This window comes from Candoia aspera, chromosome 7, assembly GCF_035149785.1.
Source record: "Candoia aspera isolate rCanAsp1 chromosome 7, rCanAsp1.hap2, whole genome shotgun sequence".
Classification (NCBI taxonomy): Eukaryota; Metazoa; Chordata; class Lepidosauria; order Squamata; family Boidae; genus Candoia; species Candoia aspera.
Window position 1 is genome coordinate 78,911,317 of NC_086159.1, and position 18,175 is coordinate 78,929,491.

The window sequence follows — 18,175 nt, forward strand, 5'->3', positions numbered from 1 at the left end:
GACTGTCAGTCCTACCCACTCCTGAAGCAAGAGATCTTTGCCTTATAGTCAGGAGAGGCAGGATCCAAGGTACAAAGGGTCCAGGACTTTAGAGAACAGCCTCTCCATAGCCCAAAACAAATTCCAAGATAACATGACAAAATGTTGCTTTGGTCACCACATCAGACTCATCCCATGAAAAGTCAAGAGACAAATCTGAGTAATTTTATCAACAAAGTGCTGTGCAAACTGATCAGATTAGCCAGGAAGGAGTTCTGTCTAATGCCTCGTCCCCAAAAGGGGCTGGCCACCTTAACAAAAGCTATCAGCTAACAGTTTGCTGGTACAATAAGAACCAAATAATGGCACTTCATTTCTCTTATTATTATTCTCTTTAATGCACACATTTTCCTCCCCTCTTGTTCATGTTCTCTCTGACGACTCTGATGTGAGTTTGTATCCAAGTATCATTGTCATCACTGGGATCTGTAACAAGCATTGTATTTAGTATTCAGACCATTCCCAACATGCATTTATTTGACATTTTAGTTATTTAATTATGTTTCTGAAGTACAGTTCTAACAGCCATTGTAGGCCTCTGGAGTTAGAGAAACCTAATTCCTGCGTTCCTTTTCTATGTGCTATGAAATAACTCCTTTGATTCACTATTAAAGAAAATGTATGTATGTGTTTTCTTTGAGAAAAAAGGAAATACCTCCCTTGTTTTCAGTGTTGCTGATTGCATTTGCCAGTAGTTATATAAGAAAAAGGAAGACAAAAATAGTCGTCAGAGAGAACATGAACAAGAGAGGAGGAAAATGTGTGCATTAAAGAGAATAATAATTGCTTTGTTCCATTTGACTAGAAAAACAAAGTTTGGAGGTGTATGGAAAGTAACTAGAGATGGTGACCGAGTGCACAAAACTTTATTTGTAACTTTATTTTTCAGTATTTGCAAGCAAGGAATTAAAGTTGTCAACAAAAAATATTTTTTTGCCTATGATAGCCCCATCCATTCATGAACTTGGGTTACTTTTCAGCACAATTTGCTTGAAACAATAACATGGTTGATGATTTTATACACACTATCTAGAAGACTGCCTTTTTCCGTCATATTCTTCAGAAAAGAGACTCTTGTGAATCATATTACAAGGGCTGCTGCTTCTTCTCAGAGTCAACTGGATCATGCGATAATACAACTCCTTGTTTAAAGGGCTTGGACAAATTATTGAACTTTCTCACAAAGCTATGGTGGATGAATCCATTGTGCCTGTTGTTCCAAATCAGAGACATATAACATATGCCATGGTTCCCCAATAGCTGTGGATATTTGTATTAGACAAAATGTTGAAGAAGTCAAGAAGGTGCAAATTGGTGTCCAGTAAATTGACTGTACCAAAAAAGAGGCAAATGAAATCTCTGAGGGTAGTAAACAAGGAGGTACCATCAATGGATAACAAACAAACCTACCAAGAAGAATCTGTTCTTCAGCTAGTAGTCGGCACTCCTTCTATCTGCATAAGTCCAGCCTCCATAAGGCTGCATTTGGAACACATCTGGGCAGCTGTAAAACCAATTCAAGTAATCTGTAATTGTAGTAAAAGTCCGGTTGGTGTAATGATTAAAGACACTGGGCTTGACACATTTTACTTATTCTATCTAATGACCATCAATATACCAACAATAATGCCTTTTTTTTTCTGTTTCTGCTGGAAAGAGAAAGGGGAATGCATGTGGGATGTGTTTGTATGTTTCTGCATATAAAAGAGAACAATCAATTCTGGAAATGGCATATTTTATTTTCCAGGCAATTGTTTTTATTTATTTATTTTTTATTTATTTCTCAAATTTGTGCTACTACCCATCTCCCCCTAAAGAGGGACTCTGAGGACAGGACAGTTTTTAACTAGTAGTAATTAATTTAGTGTTTTTGTCACGTCCTGTGTTCCTGGCAGCTATTATACATACACAGTCACATATGCACATACACACACAGTGTATATCGCAAGTATACATTTATTGGCTACATTGGGGGAATATCTGAAATGGCAACACTAGGTTGACAAGACAGGAAAGCTGGGCAGTGCACAGGATTTTTGTAATTCAGGGTTATCTTCCTTTTGGATAATACATTTACACTGCTTAGAGTAGACAAGATGCTGCCACCTGTGGGATGTCTAGAAACTCACAGGTGGTCCTCATTTAACAACCACACGTTCAGTGACTGTTCAAACGATGGCACTGAACAAATGGTAGTTAATAACCAGACCTCATACTTATGGACATCTCAACATCCCAGAATCACATGATCACAATTTGTGGCTTTCTCTGCCAGCTTCCCATAAGCAAAGTCAATGGGGGAACCAGCAGGAAGTCACAAGTCACAGTCACATGAGGTCCTCACTTAATGACCTGCATGGCCCTCATTTAATGACAGCAACCAGGATTGCTGGAACTGCCATTGCTAAGTGGCACAGTCATGTGGTTTTTCTCTCAGGCCCACAACTAGGGTCTGTCACCCAGGGCAAACATGGATTCCGCGCCCCCCCCATTCAGTATACAAATGCTATTTTGTTATTTTGGTGCCCCCCCCAGGGCGGTGCCCAGGGCACATGCCCCACTTGCACGGATGCACCCCCCCCCCATTGTGGCCCTGGCATCACTTAATGACAGAGTTTCTGGTCTCAGGGTCGTTAAACGAGGACAGCCTGTACACTGCAACATGTTTTCTGTACAAAATTATTCAACTGGATTGACCTAATAATGAACAATCAATTCATTCTGTTTAATATAAAAAATTCCCTTTTCACCCCTATGGGTGGTATGTATCTTCCTCAACCTCGGGTCCTCTACCAGAGGCCTGGGAGTTTGAGGATTCTGCACAGTATCTCAACTGTTCCTAGCATTGCACTCTTTTGGGTAGACAGCTCCAATGTTGCTCCTGGGATCTGTTGGAGCCACTCTCCCAGCCTAGGAGTCACAGCCCTGAGTGCTCCTACCACCACTGGGACCACTTTGGCCTTCACTTTCCACATCCTCGCTAGTTCCTCCTTCAGGTGCTGGTACTTCTCCAGCTTCTCATACTCCTTCTTCCTGATGTGGCTGTCACTTGGCACCACCACATCTATCATCACCGCTGTCTTCTGGTCCTTGTCTACTACCACAATGTCTGATTGATTGTCCAGTACCTGTCTGGATCTGGAATTCCCACAAGATCTTAGCCCTATCATTCTCCATGACCTGTGGAATCTCCAATCTGGACTTTGAAGGGTCTAGCCCATACACTGTGCAGATGTTCCTGTACACAATGCCAGCTACTTGGCTGTGCCGTTCAGTGTATGCCTGCATCTTACACCCTGCCACTATGTGTTGGACTGTCTCTGAGGCCTCTCTGCACAGTCTGCACCTTGAGTCCTGTCTAGTGTGGTAGACCCCTGCTTCTATGGATTGGGTGCTTAGTGCCTGTTCTTGTGCTGGTATGATTGTGCCTCATTGCTGTCTTTTAGTCCAGCCTTTTCTTGATAATCTGGCTGAGGGGGTTCAAGCCCTTGCACAACAGCAGTGGGGACAGTGCATCACCTTGGTATATGCCACACTTGATGGCCATTTGTGCAAGCTGCCTTGAGTTGACTTCCAGTGTTGTCTCCCACAGTCCCATTGAGTTCTTGAGGAAGGTCCTTAGTATCCTGTTGACTTTGTATAGCACCAGGCATTCACAGATCCATGTGTGTGGCATTGAGTCATAGACTGTCCTATAGTCAATCCAGGCTGTGCTCAGATTGGTCTGCCTAGACCTTGAGTCTCGGGTGACTGCTCTATCTATAAGCAACTGGTGTTTGCAGCCTCTGGTGTATGTATATTGTCATATATACAGTATATATATATATAATAATAAACATAACTATAAGAGCCAGTGTGGTCTAGTGGTTAAGGCTAGAAACTGGGAGATTGTGACCTTGGGCCAGTCACTTTCTCTCAGCCCTAGGAAGGAGGCAATGGCAAATCACTTCTGAAAAACCTTGGGATTTGTCCAGGCAGTCTCTGAGAATCAGACACAATTGAACAGATTTAAAAAAAACATATACACACACTTATTAATGAATTTATGTGTACGTGTGTGTGTACTTACTAATAATATAATTATTAGTTCATTCTGAACATAAGTGTAAGTATAATTGAAGGTGTAGTGTTGTATTTATTTTCATTTAAATATCTATTCCATACCTTTAGCATTCAAATGCATCCAGAACACAGCAATAAAAATTAAGCAATACAATCATAAAATGAATAATAAAATAGGAAAAAACATAGTAAACACACTACAACTCGCAAGGTATTTTTTGCTAGGCATCCAAGTGGAAAAAATGTAGATTTCATGCAAGTATTCCAAAGGTGATTTTTCATTTATTAAAAGTACTGTTCCCTGTGTTACAGTTTCAAAACCGTCTCATACCAGTACATTGTAATGATCCAACCTGTAGGTCAACACAACATGGATGGAATGAACTGGTACTTTACTTTTGTAGCAAACTTAAAAGGAGAAATTTGGCTTTGGAGTTTGTCCAAAGGTTTGTCCACCTGTCAGACTTTTTTTTTTTAAGGAAAAGGACAACTTTGTCAAGAACTGATGAACTGGTTTATTGTCCCTAACTAGGACCATAATTTTTTCAAACTGGAAATTAGCAGCAATGCCACATTGTCTTACTTATATGTAAATAAGAAGTTCGACTAATGTGGCTTCCAGGGGAGGAATGGTGGACTGAATATGTCTCCATGAAAGCAGAGTCAATGACCGTGGCAAAGACCAAAGAACCGGTGACTAAACCGGTTCCTTGGAACCTCTCTGGATAAGGAAAGGATGGGATATTGCCCACATGTGCTCTGGATGACTGCTCCCCATGAGGAGACCACAGGACAGCAGTCTCCTGCGGGTGTGAGCACTGGGAGCACTGGGAATATAAACAGACTAAGGGTCCAGATAAATATGGACTATAAAAATGTTCACAGTGAGATTTTGGAATTAATTATAAAGAAAAAACAGCTTCTCGTGGGAAGTATATCTGTTTTGTTTTTTGCAAGCTATAACAAAGATAAGTAATTTTATTATTTTAAAAACTGGACACTAGAGGGGACTAAAGATTCTAGGCAGAGAGAAAAAAGCACAAGCCTACCTTTTGTGTTATTAACTGGAACCTACAAAAAGTTGCAAAACATTGTAACATTGAAAATATTAAAGGAAACATTTGAAGAATGGAACCAGAAATTAGTAGCCACAATATCAACAGTATCAGTCCACCTCTATGGATAGACTTTGTCCAAAAGTTATTACTGAAGAAATGACAGATGTGTAACAAATTTTATCTGACAAGATAGAGATGGTACCAAAAGTGGATTTACAAATGACAGGCCAAAATAACCACTTGGAAAAGGATGTCTCACTGGATATTCAAAAGAAACTGGCTTATGTTTTAAAAATCAGAAGGGAAATACAAATGATAAACCAAGAAAGTGACCTAGATAATTTTTTTTCTTATTGGATTTACAAAAGAGGCTTGCTAAAGACCTGAAGAACTCTGTGTGATGGGATAAAGAAGAATTGAAGAGAAATCAAATCCTGTGACAATATTTGAATGATTAAGACTGTTAGAAGTAAAAAAGAAGGAATATCAAGTTGGTCTCTTTGATCAAAATGAAAACAAGATATGTTGTTACTTCTGGCAACCCTTTATGGACTTTCTGCTGACACCAGGACTGAAAAGTTGATGCTTTATGGATTGGTCTATAGATAACAGATGGTATATGGGATGAAGAGATAATTGTTTGTAACCTTAGAGGGGGTGAAGAGTCACTGAATTTGTTTATACTTCTTGTGATGAAGGTTGGAAGTCACTTCTTTATATATTTCTTTATTATATTCTTATTTTTCCTCTTTTTTTCTTTTTCTGCACTTGTCCCTTTTTCTATTCTTTCTTTAAGTTTAGTTTGTATTAGATTTCACTATTATAATCAAAATTCTTAATAAAAATTATATATTAAAAAAAGAAAAGTTGGACCAATTGTTATCAGCATGTTGATGAATCTCACTCCAAATTCTGAGATGTCAGGGATAATTCAGCAGTTTCATATGGAAAAATAGGGTGGGGAACAACAGAACATTAGTACAGTACATTAGGCATACAAACAATTGCCCAACAACCATGCAGAATCAACTCTTTAAGGAGAAACAGTCTGATTCCCTAGTTTGCATCCATGAAGACCATTCTAGAAATCCCATGTAGTCTCTCTACTGGGTAGAAAAATATTTTCCACTAGCCACTGAAAGTTTTATGATGTTGAAATTTCCATTGCAGGCTTCATTCAACAGGGAAATTGTGTGTGTGTGTGTGTTATTATATGCCAAAATCAACCCACTGCAGGATGAAGCCTGTATTGAAGGTTATGGACTCTAACATGCTGTCCAGTGCGGAGGAATGTTTTCCAACTTTACACTCTAGGGCTAAGAGAGAGGGACTGGCCGAAAGTCACCCAGATCTTCTGTGCTTAAGAGAGGACTAAAACTCAGTCTTCCTGCTCCCGGTCCAGCATCCTAATCGCTAGTGATGAAAATTAAAGGTTATCATATTACCCTGATAGACCATCAGAGAAATTTATTTGCACTGGAGCTGTTAAGTCATTCTTTCTTTAAGGGTTGTATATAACTAGTGGCCCTTGTGGGATCTCAGGTAGCCCAACAAAAGATTGTTATATTTTTGTTGCTCTTTGGAACAATGATTGCAAGGAAGACAACCCTTGTTTCTCCCAGTGAAGAGGCTAAAAATCATAGCTGCAGGTGCAGCTGCAGATATTTTGCATTTGTGTGTCTGTATAAGAAGCCCAAGTTAAAAAAATAGTGCTTTCCTTTTTATGCAGATGTTTTGGTCTGCAGAGATTCCCATGTTCCAATGAGGTTAATGGCTATAAATTCTGAGTAAATGTGAATAAGAGTTCATCTGCCTAACATTGACTTCCCCAAGTAAGTTTTGTTTTATCAGTTATGTTTGTTCTACACACGAAGGATCAGAAGAGAAAGAGGCTTACCCTTTGTTTTTCTAAAAAGTACTTCCACAGTTTTTCAGGTTCATTATGTGATTATATTAGTATTTTCATATGTTCATATATTAAAGCATTAATGTCATAGGTGGTATCCCAGGAACCAAGACTGGTTGGAGTAATATGACCAAGCTCAGAGATTTCCAGACTGGAAGGGGGCAATCTAATGTATGGCTTCTCCTGCCCCTTTGTGGATGGATTCCAAGACTAGTCCTTCTAAAGTGAGGAATTTCTGGCCATGAGAACTCCCATCCCCTGAAGCAAAGCATGAGAAGTAAGGCAAGCAAGTTGGGGGATTCTCTGAATCCCCGGCCTCTGCCACACTTTAAGCATGTAGTGTGTGCAATGGATGTGCTTTTTTTTGTGGAATGACAAATAGGAAGGAGCAGAGGCAGTGCTCTGTATTTCTGTCCTGCCAGTTTGCAGCTGATACAGATACTGGGTTTGTTGGAGAGCTCTGAGCAGGGTTTATAACTGCCCTGCTGACTTTAATCAGCTCCCATTCCTGACTCAGCTTTAAATGTATTTCAACATTTAAATTTCCAACTTCCAAATGAGGCAATTGCAAACTAAGATGTCTCCAGAGGAGTGGAGACAATGCCTTTGGCAAAGACGGAAGGACTGGTGATGAGCCTGGTCTAATGGAACCTCTCCAGATAAGGAGAGGATGAGAGATCACCCACTTGTGCTCCAGACAGCTGCGTCTCAGGAGGAGACTGCAGGACAGCAGTTGACTTGCAGGTCTGAGCGTAAGGAGACAAGAGAAGCCATCAAGCTCTCAACCACAGTGGAGCCTTTAAGGACATTGGATTTGTCAATCTCACTTTCTAAACATGTTTGGATTTACAATTATTTCAAAGTTAAAAGATGTCTTCCAAGCAACAAGTTTGAAAAACTACCTGATGTGTAAAACTTCATCCCCAAATAGAAGAAAAATAACAGTTTAAAGAAAGAATATAAAATAAAGGGCAAAAAGCAAAATAAGAATTTAATTCAAGAAAGTTTTAAACAGATTAAGGGACCAGAAGAATTTGGAATACTGGAACTTTTGCTAAGATTTTTGAAATAATAAGATTAATAAAACAATATCTTCTTGAGAACCTAAATTGTTTAGTCTACCAGGGAAGAGATTATTGCTGAGATTCTATTGAAATTGGACACTGGAAGAGACTAAAGTTCCAGGTAGGGAAAAAAAAAGACAGATAAAAGTATGACACTTGAGACATTTCAAAGCATCTTTGAAGAATTGGTAGAGAAACTTATAGTTAAACTGACAGCAATAATTGCTGCACCTGCTAATGCATTTCTTGAAGAAGATCCTAAATAAACAAAAGATGAAAAAAGAGAATAATGTGGAATTTACAGAATGACAGAATGAAGAGATAAATTCTAGCTGATATAGAAACACTGGAAAATAAATCATGGATTATAAAACAGAGATGACAGTTAAAATGGAAATACAAATGATAAGCCAAAAAATGAAAAATGACAAGACTTAATGGACTTACAAAAAAAGGTTTCTAAAGTTTTGAAGAAATTTTTGAGACAGGAAGAAGAAAGTTTGAATGGAGATTCAAGCCCATGACAGCAACTTGATGAATTAAAGATCAAGATTGTTAGAAAACTCCCCCCCACAAAAAAGGGAATATAAAGTTGACTTGCTTGATCAACGGTAAAATAAAAAATACTGCCATAAAAATTTTTGGACTTTCTGCTGATATCTTGACAGAAATGACAACAATTTTTGGATTTGTGAATTGATTATGGGAAGAAGTGGGTTGTGTTTATAATTTTATATGGGGTGGAGAAATATTAAATTTGCTTGTACTTGTTGCAAAGACTTCTTTAAATACACTTTTCTATTTTTTCTTTATTTTCTTTTCCTTTTTGCACTTTGTATCTTTTTCTTTCTGCTTTCTTTTTTCTTTTGGATATTAGTTTCTATTATCTTTCAGTATTGTTAAAATCCTTAATAAAATGTATTTTAAAAAAAATTAAATTACCAAATAAGTTGTCAGTTAAGAAATAAAAGCTAGTTTTGATCAGTTGGAAATTTACTGCCAATCCCCACTGGCAAACATCATTTCCTAGACCACCACCCCAGTAATACAAAATGTGTAATATGTTTTCCTTTCACTATAGCTGAATTAATTTTGCTTTCATTTTTGTTACAGGTAAAACTCAGGTGATGGGTGAAATAAAGATTGCTTTAAAGAAGGAAATGAAGACTGATGGAGAACAGCTAATAGTGGAAATCCTGCAATGCAGGAATATAACTTATAAGTTTAAATCTCCAGATCACTTACCAGGTATCATTTGCTCATGAACCAGTATTTTAATATATAATTTAAAATAATCAGGTCCTAACTACATGTTACATTAATTATTTAAGTACAGCAATAACATGGTGCAGGGTTTGTCATGAGGCAAAAAGGGGGAAAAGATTATTCTCAGAAATTGAGCACCATTTTGGTGAAACTGTTTTTCATGTACAGGTAACATAAACTTAAATTCAGCTCCTGATAGACATATCCATGTAATCTCTTGGTAGACTTATGGAAGTGGTTGTCCATTTTCTTCTCCCAGGCTGTTTTTTCATAAAATCATAGAGTTCGTAGGGACCTTAGAGGTTATGTAATCCAATCCTGCTTAGTGCAGGACCCACGAAAGCATCTCTGACAGATCACCATCTTGTCCTGTCCTCTGGGCAATGGAGAAGAAATCCATTCCCTCTTCTACATGGCAACCCTTTAGATATTTGAAGACTCCAACAGAAGAGAATATCTGTAGCTCAGGGTTAAACTGTGAAGTTCTTGGTGCTCTCTGAGCTTGATTGTTTGCTTGCAGACATTTCATTACCCAACTAAGTAACATCGTCATATCTGAAGACTGCAATTATCTCTCCCCTTAATCTTTCTTCTGTAGGATGAACATACCCCAATCCTATAACTGTTCTTTACAGGCCTTGGTTTCCAGACCCCTCATCGTTATGGTAGCCCCTTCTGACAGACAGTTCTTAAAGGAAAGTGAGAACAGAAAACTGAAGGTTCAAATCAGCCAATTCAACATGTAGGAAAATGCTTTGTTGTTTATTCGTTTAGTCGCTTCCGACTCTTCGTGACTTCAGGAAGACAATTGTTTACTCTCAATCTTTGGAATTTCCTTTGGAAGGAAAACAAAATCCAAAACTTAAAATATTTTTTTTAAAAAAAGTAATCCCAAAAATAACGTTAAGCACCAAGAGAACCAGCTTCTCCTCACTGTAGAAAGCCTCTCTTGGGGTACATATACTTAAAAAAAAAATTCAAATTGGTGATTTAGAAATGGGGTGGCTCGTCTTAGTGTCCCTTTAAGGCTACAGTGCGGCTTGGAAAGTGATGAAGTCCCTGCCTCCCAGCTGGCTCTTACCAGTCGAAAGCAAAATGTTGTTTGTGATCTTCTGGCTGCAAGCAGCCATCCGGAGGACAGATGGGATGATTCCAGGTATTCTTGATCCAAAGAACATTTCTGGGCTTCAGGAAAACCTGCCTGAGCCCCAAAAAAATTACCGCATTGTCAGCTCCACCCGCTGAACCAGCAGGCACAGCCATTCAGTCCGCCATTCCCACCGGAAGCTGTCTTTCTGCATTAGGATCTTTAGCTCTCCTTATTTATTTCCCATAGTCCATACATTGGTACTAAAACATCTCACCTCTCTGTTGTAGTTTCCTGCAAATCTATGAATTCTTTTCCTGGCCTTCTGCTTCTCCCTTTGTGTTCTACTTAGCCCCTATATGGCTTTTGCCATATATTAATTTCTGGACTTTTACCATCTTCCCCCATTTACTCTTTTTTTAAAGTTCTCCTGATCAAATTGCCAAAGTATCTGCCAAATACTTCCTGGCAGAACCCTTTTTGGCAACAACATTGGTGTAGCCAGTTCTTAACTTTCAAGATCATGGTTTCTAGCTCTGTGATCCTCATCTAGAAGAACTGATGAAAAAACTATTTGTGGTCCCATTTCCATCACATTCCTACCCAAGCTCTTGTAGTCTTCAAAGACTAGTTCAAAGTCTTTTCTGGCCATGGTCATTTGCTCCCATATGGATAGTGGTTTTCAATGTCCCATCACATCCTAGGAAGTGCTAGGAAGACAACAGACCTCCTGCAACAACATATTGTATCCACACATGGTTACCTCAGTTCCTCTCAAAGGAGAATCATTCCCACACAATTATATGCTGCTTCTTTCTTAAGGTGGCTCATGAATTTCTTTGATCCATAGAGGCCCAAGTGTCCTCTACATTCTTCCGTAACAAGGTTTGCTGAGATTACTGTGGAATGTCCTCTAGTGGGAGAACCTGACACTGGTTTTGGAGTCCCACTGACACCAAGTGCCTCTTGATGTTCTTGCTTCTTTGAGTTACGTAGTTGCATAGTCTCTGCCAAAGGGACTTTTTACTATTCTCTGCTTTTCCTCTTCACTTTTCTGCTCCTGCAGAAGAGCTTCAGCTGTCTTGCCCAGGAAATTTTAACCTTTCTTGATGCATTGCTGTATAAAAACTTTTCTCACTTTCCCTTCCAATAAAGACACAAGCTTGGTCTTGGAACAGTGCAATGCATGGTGGGGGGGTGGGGTCCCTTATGGTCTATGTTATTTGGAGCCTCTGCTGCTGATTCCCCATGCCAAACTGCCATAGAAACTTCCCCCTTTGCTTGTCATGGTCATCAGCTCTCAAAATCTGTCTCTCTGGATGAGGATTAACCTGGACTGGAAGAAGGAGAAGGAAGGGGGCTCCCCCACCAAACTCCTTTGCCAAACTCATGCTCACTTATTTAAATGGTTTCTTGTATATAATGTGCCATTATAATTTATATTGTTTATTATTTTCATATCAGGATTAATTGTTTTTTCTGGGTATGCACTCTTAGCTGTTGAGAGTAGAGCAGCATAGAAATATTATCAATCAATCAACAGATATCTGTGAATATTCAGGTCAGAGCACTGACTCAGAGGCAGTTAGCTATATTTCTGAATTAAATTGACTTTCCAAATGGGAATCCAGTTGAATCAAATTCATTGTTGTTGTTCTAATTGATTCATACCAAATCAATCTGATTCATATTATTCAGTCAAAACCAATTCACACAGTGAACTGAATTACTGAATGATCCTAGCTGGACTTGACAGTTTTAATCAGGTGAAGGTCATTCGGAATAATAGAATAATATTTAATAAAGCAGAACTAGAATTGCATAGAATGATTTTAGGTGGAAGTTAAGTTCTAAACTAAATTATAGTCATATATTTCCTTTTGTAATATTTATGGGCTTTTTAATCTTACCTTCATCTCTTTTATATAGATTTCTGCAGAATTTTATTAAATTAATTCCATAGCCTTCAGGACAGCTTTGGGATCATAGGTGGTGTTGTAAAATTCAAAATACAGCCAGATGCTAAGATACTGAATACAGGAATAGCCAAGAGAAGTTCCTCTCAAGTCTTAATTATGTATGAATGTTTGCCATCCTGAATTAATTAAGAATCTGTGAATATTCTATAAAATAGGCCAAACTATATTTTCGTAGATCTATATGTAAAGTTATATGTTGTCAACCTTGGAACTCAAAAGAGAGTGATGAAGAAGAAAACAAGAGTCTGCAGGCATGACCGAGAACCTTCATTCAATGAAACTTTTCGATTCAGCTTGAGTCCCACTGGCCATTCTCTCCAGGTATTTTGCTTGCTTGCTTTTTGCAGTGTATGTAACTACCTCATACTTCATGGACCCTAGACTTTCTATATGGGCATCTGCAATTAGTTTTTTTCATTCCTCACTTGATTCTAATATTTATAATATCATTTTTATGAATACTCTCCCAATTTTGTTGGGTATTTTGCTTATTTCAGCAAGGCACTTTGATTAACTCTTCCATTTTTTGTCTGCAGAAAATCATGTTCCTATCAATCAATCAGTTTTATTTCAGTCATAGACCAGCATACAACTATAGTAACATAACAATTACGCTAAAATAAAAATACAAATAAAAAGTCACATTGACAGCATAAAACAAGGTAAAGATGAAACTATCAGGGCAAAATTACAGAGTGCAAGTATTAAAAAACAAAAGGATCCTATAAAATTACAACTAATTCTACCATGAATAATCTAAATACTATAAACAACTAGGGCAAATAACTACAAAAGGACATAAGCAATACTAAAATTTGTAAAACACTACAAGGATGTAAAACTATACTAACTTATATTATCAAATCAAATCAATTTTTCTTCAGTCATAGACCAGCAATTAAACCAGAAAATTCACATCTAATTAGAATAAAAGATGAAGCACTTAGAATTCTAAAAAAATTCTAGGAAAAAATTGAAGAGATATTGTGGTGTGCTGTACAAATTATAGAGCAATATTTAGTCAGTGAAATAAAATCAGATTAGTCTGATAGAAACAGCTTGAGATAAAAAGAATCCAAACAACCTGGATGTTTAGTAAAAAATTGAGATGATAATTTCTGACGAACATCTGCATAGAGGGGACAGTATAAAATGACGTGTTCCATCGTTTCAATTACTACTCTACCACATGGGCCACAAAAGGGATATTTCAATATCTCCCTTTGATAACAGCTGTTGGAAGGGCATTAAATCTAGCCAAAGATAAGGCCCTTCTAAATTTTGGAATTGTTATGCAGCTGAGATATCTGGCTGGTTAGAGAAAATGTGTAGAATGGCCCCCAAAAAATGTTTTTAGGTAAAACTGATAAATCTGATTGTAGCTCTAAATCAATGGCCCATTGTTTGAGATCAGCTAGTGCACGTTCATAGCCCAGCAAGATGATGGCTGCCCTTGAAAGCCATATAATTGCAGTTTGGCATATATTGCCTGGCACCAAGAAGATTGAAAGCTGTCAGTCATAATCAAAGGGGCCAAGCCAACTGGGAAGAAGGAAGGCTTAAGCCAGTATGAAAAGTATAAATCCAAGCTGAAGTTTCTATTTTTAGTAGGCCAGCTTCACAGCAAAGCACTACATTGGGGACGCAGCAAGGTACTTGAAAGATAGATCTTAGAAACTTGGATTGGACTCTTTCAAGAGAAAGGAATGACCTGTAGGAGTCCAAGTGTGCTCCAAAAAGGAGCTGAGCTCGGATCTTAGCTGAGAAAACTTTAATTGTTGCTGGTATATATTGAGCTCCTTTGGAAAAATAGAAAGATTGTAGTGCTGACGCTGTTTTTTGTGCACTGAGGCTGACATAGTTGGCATGGAATTTGCAGTTACCTGTGGCATGAAAAACAATCCCCAAGTATTTAAAGGTCTTGACTTGCTCTATTAAATGATTGTTTAACTGCCAGACATGTGCCTTAGGGCGCTTGGCAAAAACCTTGGTTTCCAAGTAGTTTATTTCCAGCCATTCTTCTCGGCAGTGCTTAGCAAGCATACAGAGCGCCTGCTTCAAGCCAATCTGTGTCCGAGAAAGCAACACGGCATCATCTGCATATAAAAGAACAGAGATGTGTCTGTTTCCCAGTTTTGGGGGATGAAGAGATGGGCTGTTCAGTTTGTCTACGAGAGAGTTAATATATAGATTAAAAAGAAGGGGAACTAGAATACACCCTTGTCTCACTCCTCTCTTGACTGGGATTTCCTTGGTGCAATGTCCATTCATATTACATCGGACCTTCATCCAGGAGTTTTCATAAAGCTTATATATAACGACTAGTAATCTTCTATCAATCGAGGAATTGTTCAATTTCTCCCATAGTTTGGTTCTAGAAATGAAATCAAAGGCACATCTAAGGTCAATAAATGCTGCATAGAGTGTTGAGTGAGCTCTGGAGGAATATTTCTTGACTAGATGTTGGAGGGTTAAAGCGTGGTCAAAGATTGAGCGGCCTTCTCTAAAGCCTACCTGCTCATCAACCAAGATATTCTCAGTTATGACCCAATGGAGGAGCTTATTGTATAGGCGTTTAGCATATAATTTGCTAACCACACTGAGAAGGCTGATGGGCGATAATTGACAGGTAAATCTCTGCCTCCTTTTTTATAGATTGGGATCTCCAAAGCTAGACCCCGGTCATCAGTTACCTTAGCATAGTTGTCAATATAGGTGAATAGGGAAGCCAGAACAGGTGCCTACCAATCTAAATTGTTGCGAATGACCTCTGCTGAAATGAAGTCATATCCTGGAGCTTTGTTCGATTTCAGCTGTTTAATCAGGTATATGATCTCAGAGCCTGAGACGAGGAGTAGAGCAAGTGAGCTTCATAGTCTAGTCCCCTCTTTGGGTAAAATGATTCCTCCTGTGTATACAGTGATCTGAAGTGGTATTCCCAGGCTGAAGCAAGAATAAGAGATGAGTTTCGTAAATTAGAGGAAGCAGATTGGAGAATTACACATTTCCAGAATAACATTTCTGTTCTCTTCTCCTTTCCTACAAGTGAATTGTTCAGGTGACATTCTGAGTTGAAAAATGAGAGAAATTTTTTAAAAAGTTCTCGTTTGATATTATTTTAATGTCATCATGTTTCTGTTTTAAAAAAAAATACAACAAAAGATTTAGAAGATGTTTCAGTTATCCTGCAGATCAGCATTAGTCAACAACATTGACAAATTGTCAGCACAGTTGTTTTCTGTTTCTGTTTTGGTGATATTGTAACTTTTAGAGAGGGCTTCTCAACAAGGGTTCTGTGGAACCCTAGGGTTCCATGAGAGGTCACTAGGGGTTCCATGGGAGATCACAATTTATTTAAAAAATTATTTCAAATTTGGGCAACTTTGCATTAAAGAGGTAAGTTTTGTTCTTTATTTTTAGTTTAAGAACACTATTAATGCATATATACAGGCCTACTCATGAAACGAATATAACAGTTTTGTAACTTCTGGCCTATATTTGAGCCTGAATGTGAAGGGGTTCCTCAAGGTCTGAAAAATATTTCAAGGGTTCCTTGAAAAGTTGAGAAAGGCTGCTTTAGAGCAAGAGCTTTAGGTCCATAGGGCAAGAGCTGAAGATATTTTCCAGTCCTAAGCACCATAATTTCTTATTATGACCTGCACCTCCCATCCTGACCTTTGTGCACTTTAAGGGGAGAATAGTCTTGTAGAAGAAAATCTTGCTTAGATTAATGTCCTCCAGATGTGATACAGTTACAATTAGAAGGCACCTGGCTGAGGAAGGTTGATCTAAAGTAATTGGTTTAAGATCCTGTCTCTTCTCAGGTTGATGGCTTAACGGAAATTTGCCTCTGGGCATATCAAAAAAATAAGTTGCTCCTTTGGGATTTTCTGCAACTGAGATTACAGTATATCTAAAACGAATTACTGAAACCTACATAAATAGCATGATGACATGGATCTCTGGGTCAAGTTTATATGAACAAATAAGTTGCCATTATATGCACACAGGCTTATCATGGTGGCCTTGTTTACACAAGATGTTAGACTGCTTAGTTTCCCAGAAGAGGCCGAACCAGAAACTATCCAGAAGTTATCTAGCATGTTGTGCAAACCCCAGTCATTATGAATTGGAGGATAGAAATAGGCAGAATTTGACATGTAAACAAATGAAGTGATAGGTAAAGTTAAAATGTCCTTCAGTAAAGGTTGGTTCCTGGTGACTTCATGATCCATCCTTGTAACACAATCTTTTCTTTTCACACTGATTTCATAATCTATATAAATTGAATAAATAAATAATAAAATTTTTGCAAGAATGGGTGCATTATGGATTATTTGATATTATTTGACAAATCACTGTATGTGATATGTATTCTGGTGATTTATATTAATTTAAATTGCCAGTTCTAAGAAACTGGCAATTTAAATACAGTCACTAGATTGCAGATAGGAGCTTGAAAGCACTGGGGAGGGAGGGGAGGATGATCTGTGTGTGTGTGAGAGAGAGAGAGATTCCCTACCTCAGATGTGTTTCTTTGTGATGTTATAACCTTCATTGGATGAAGGGAGTTGCCTATAAACTGCCTCCTGGGGAAAAAGCCAGGTAAATAACATGTCTGTTGAATGTATTCCATGGCAATACTGAGCTATCGTTGGACATGAACCCATATGAACTGGTTGTACAGCAGCCTTTTTTCTGCAAAGAATCAAAAGAATTGAAACATTTTTTAAATGCATATTCTATGTGCTTGTATCTTGTTAATTTCATACGAAATATCTAACTTTATACTTTTTTCCTAGATTCTTCTTGTTTCTAGCGGAGGAAAGTTTATGAAGAAGACCTTGATTGGTGAAGCATATATTTGGCTTGATAAAGTGGACCTCAGGAAAAGAATCGTAAACTGGCACAAACTTTTGGCTAACTCCACACAAGCTCATTGAGCAAAGATGTCCTTGTTTGGTGTCAGACAGATCAAGCCGGAAGAGTCTACTTGTGTGATTCCAAGACTCCAGTTGACTCCACTTTGATGTTAGGTTTAGGTAGGCTTTCAGAATATGAAATAAGTAAGACATGTTCTGGGCCACTTAGCTCATTTTTATGAGGGCTAGTCCAACAAGAACAAAACAGCAAAAGAAAAAACATCACCCTTGGCTCAGATGATAAAATAAGTCCGCTTGAATAAAGACCGTGAGCTAAGGGTTCGGTGATGTTAGAATCTTTGCAGCCGTGAAGTAAACTAATGGTACCCCTGCACTCAAAGTCAAGTAGAAATGCAGAAACACTGGCTGCGGTTAAAGGCAAAATCTCAGAGAATGCAGTCCAGTTTTTTTGTGCAATCAGAAGGGAGATCATTTTATGCAAAAGCACCCAAGGACTGCCTTTCCATTCTCACTGATCAGAAGATTCAGCTATGTTCTTCTGTACTTTAGAGTGTTCAGAGTGAGTTGGTGGCCCAAGGGGCAAATGGTAGTATCTTTTATTTTTATCTTAAATAGTAGCAATGTTTATATTTATTTTCTTGGAGTATCAGTTCAGAGTAATAATCTCAGTGTTTCTCCATGTGAATAATACAGAATCATCATCTTAGAATACTAAGTCCAAAGGAAAAGAGAAATGGGGAAAGAACCAGGATGTGTTGTACAGTTACCACCATAGCATGAAATAAAACATAGCCCTGAGTGTGTGGAAGAAGTCACAGTCCACCTTGCCTT

General features: G+C 38.2%; 1 protein-coding gene across 1 annotated transcript in view; it reads left to right on the plus strand.

Annotated features, from left to right (window-relative positions):
* LOC134500826 (protein piccolo-like) overlaps nucleotides 1–17,570 on the plus strand; it is a 135,797-nt gene extending 118,227 nt beyond the window's left edge. Inside the window, exons 18-20 of the mRNA XM_063308261.1 lie at nucleotides 9,243–9,377; nucleotides 12,637–12,782; nucleotides 17,264–17,570. Coding sequence (XP_063164331.1) covers nucleotides 9,243–9,377; nucleotides 12,637–12,782; nucleotides 17,264–17,404 — 422 coding nt within the window. The 3' untranslated portion in view covers nucleotides 17,405–17,570. The remainder of the gene's footprint in view (nucleotides 1–9,242; nucleotides 9,378–12,636; nucleotides 12,783–17,263) is intronic.
* Nucleotides 17,571–18,175: the final 605 nt, after the last annotated feature.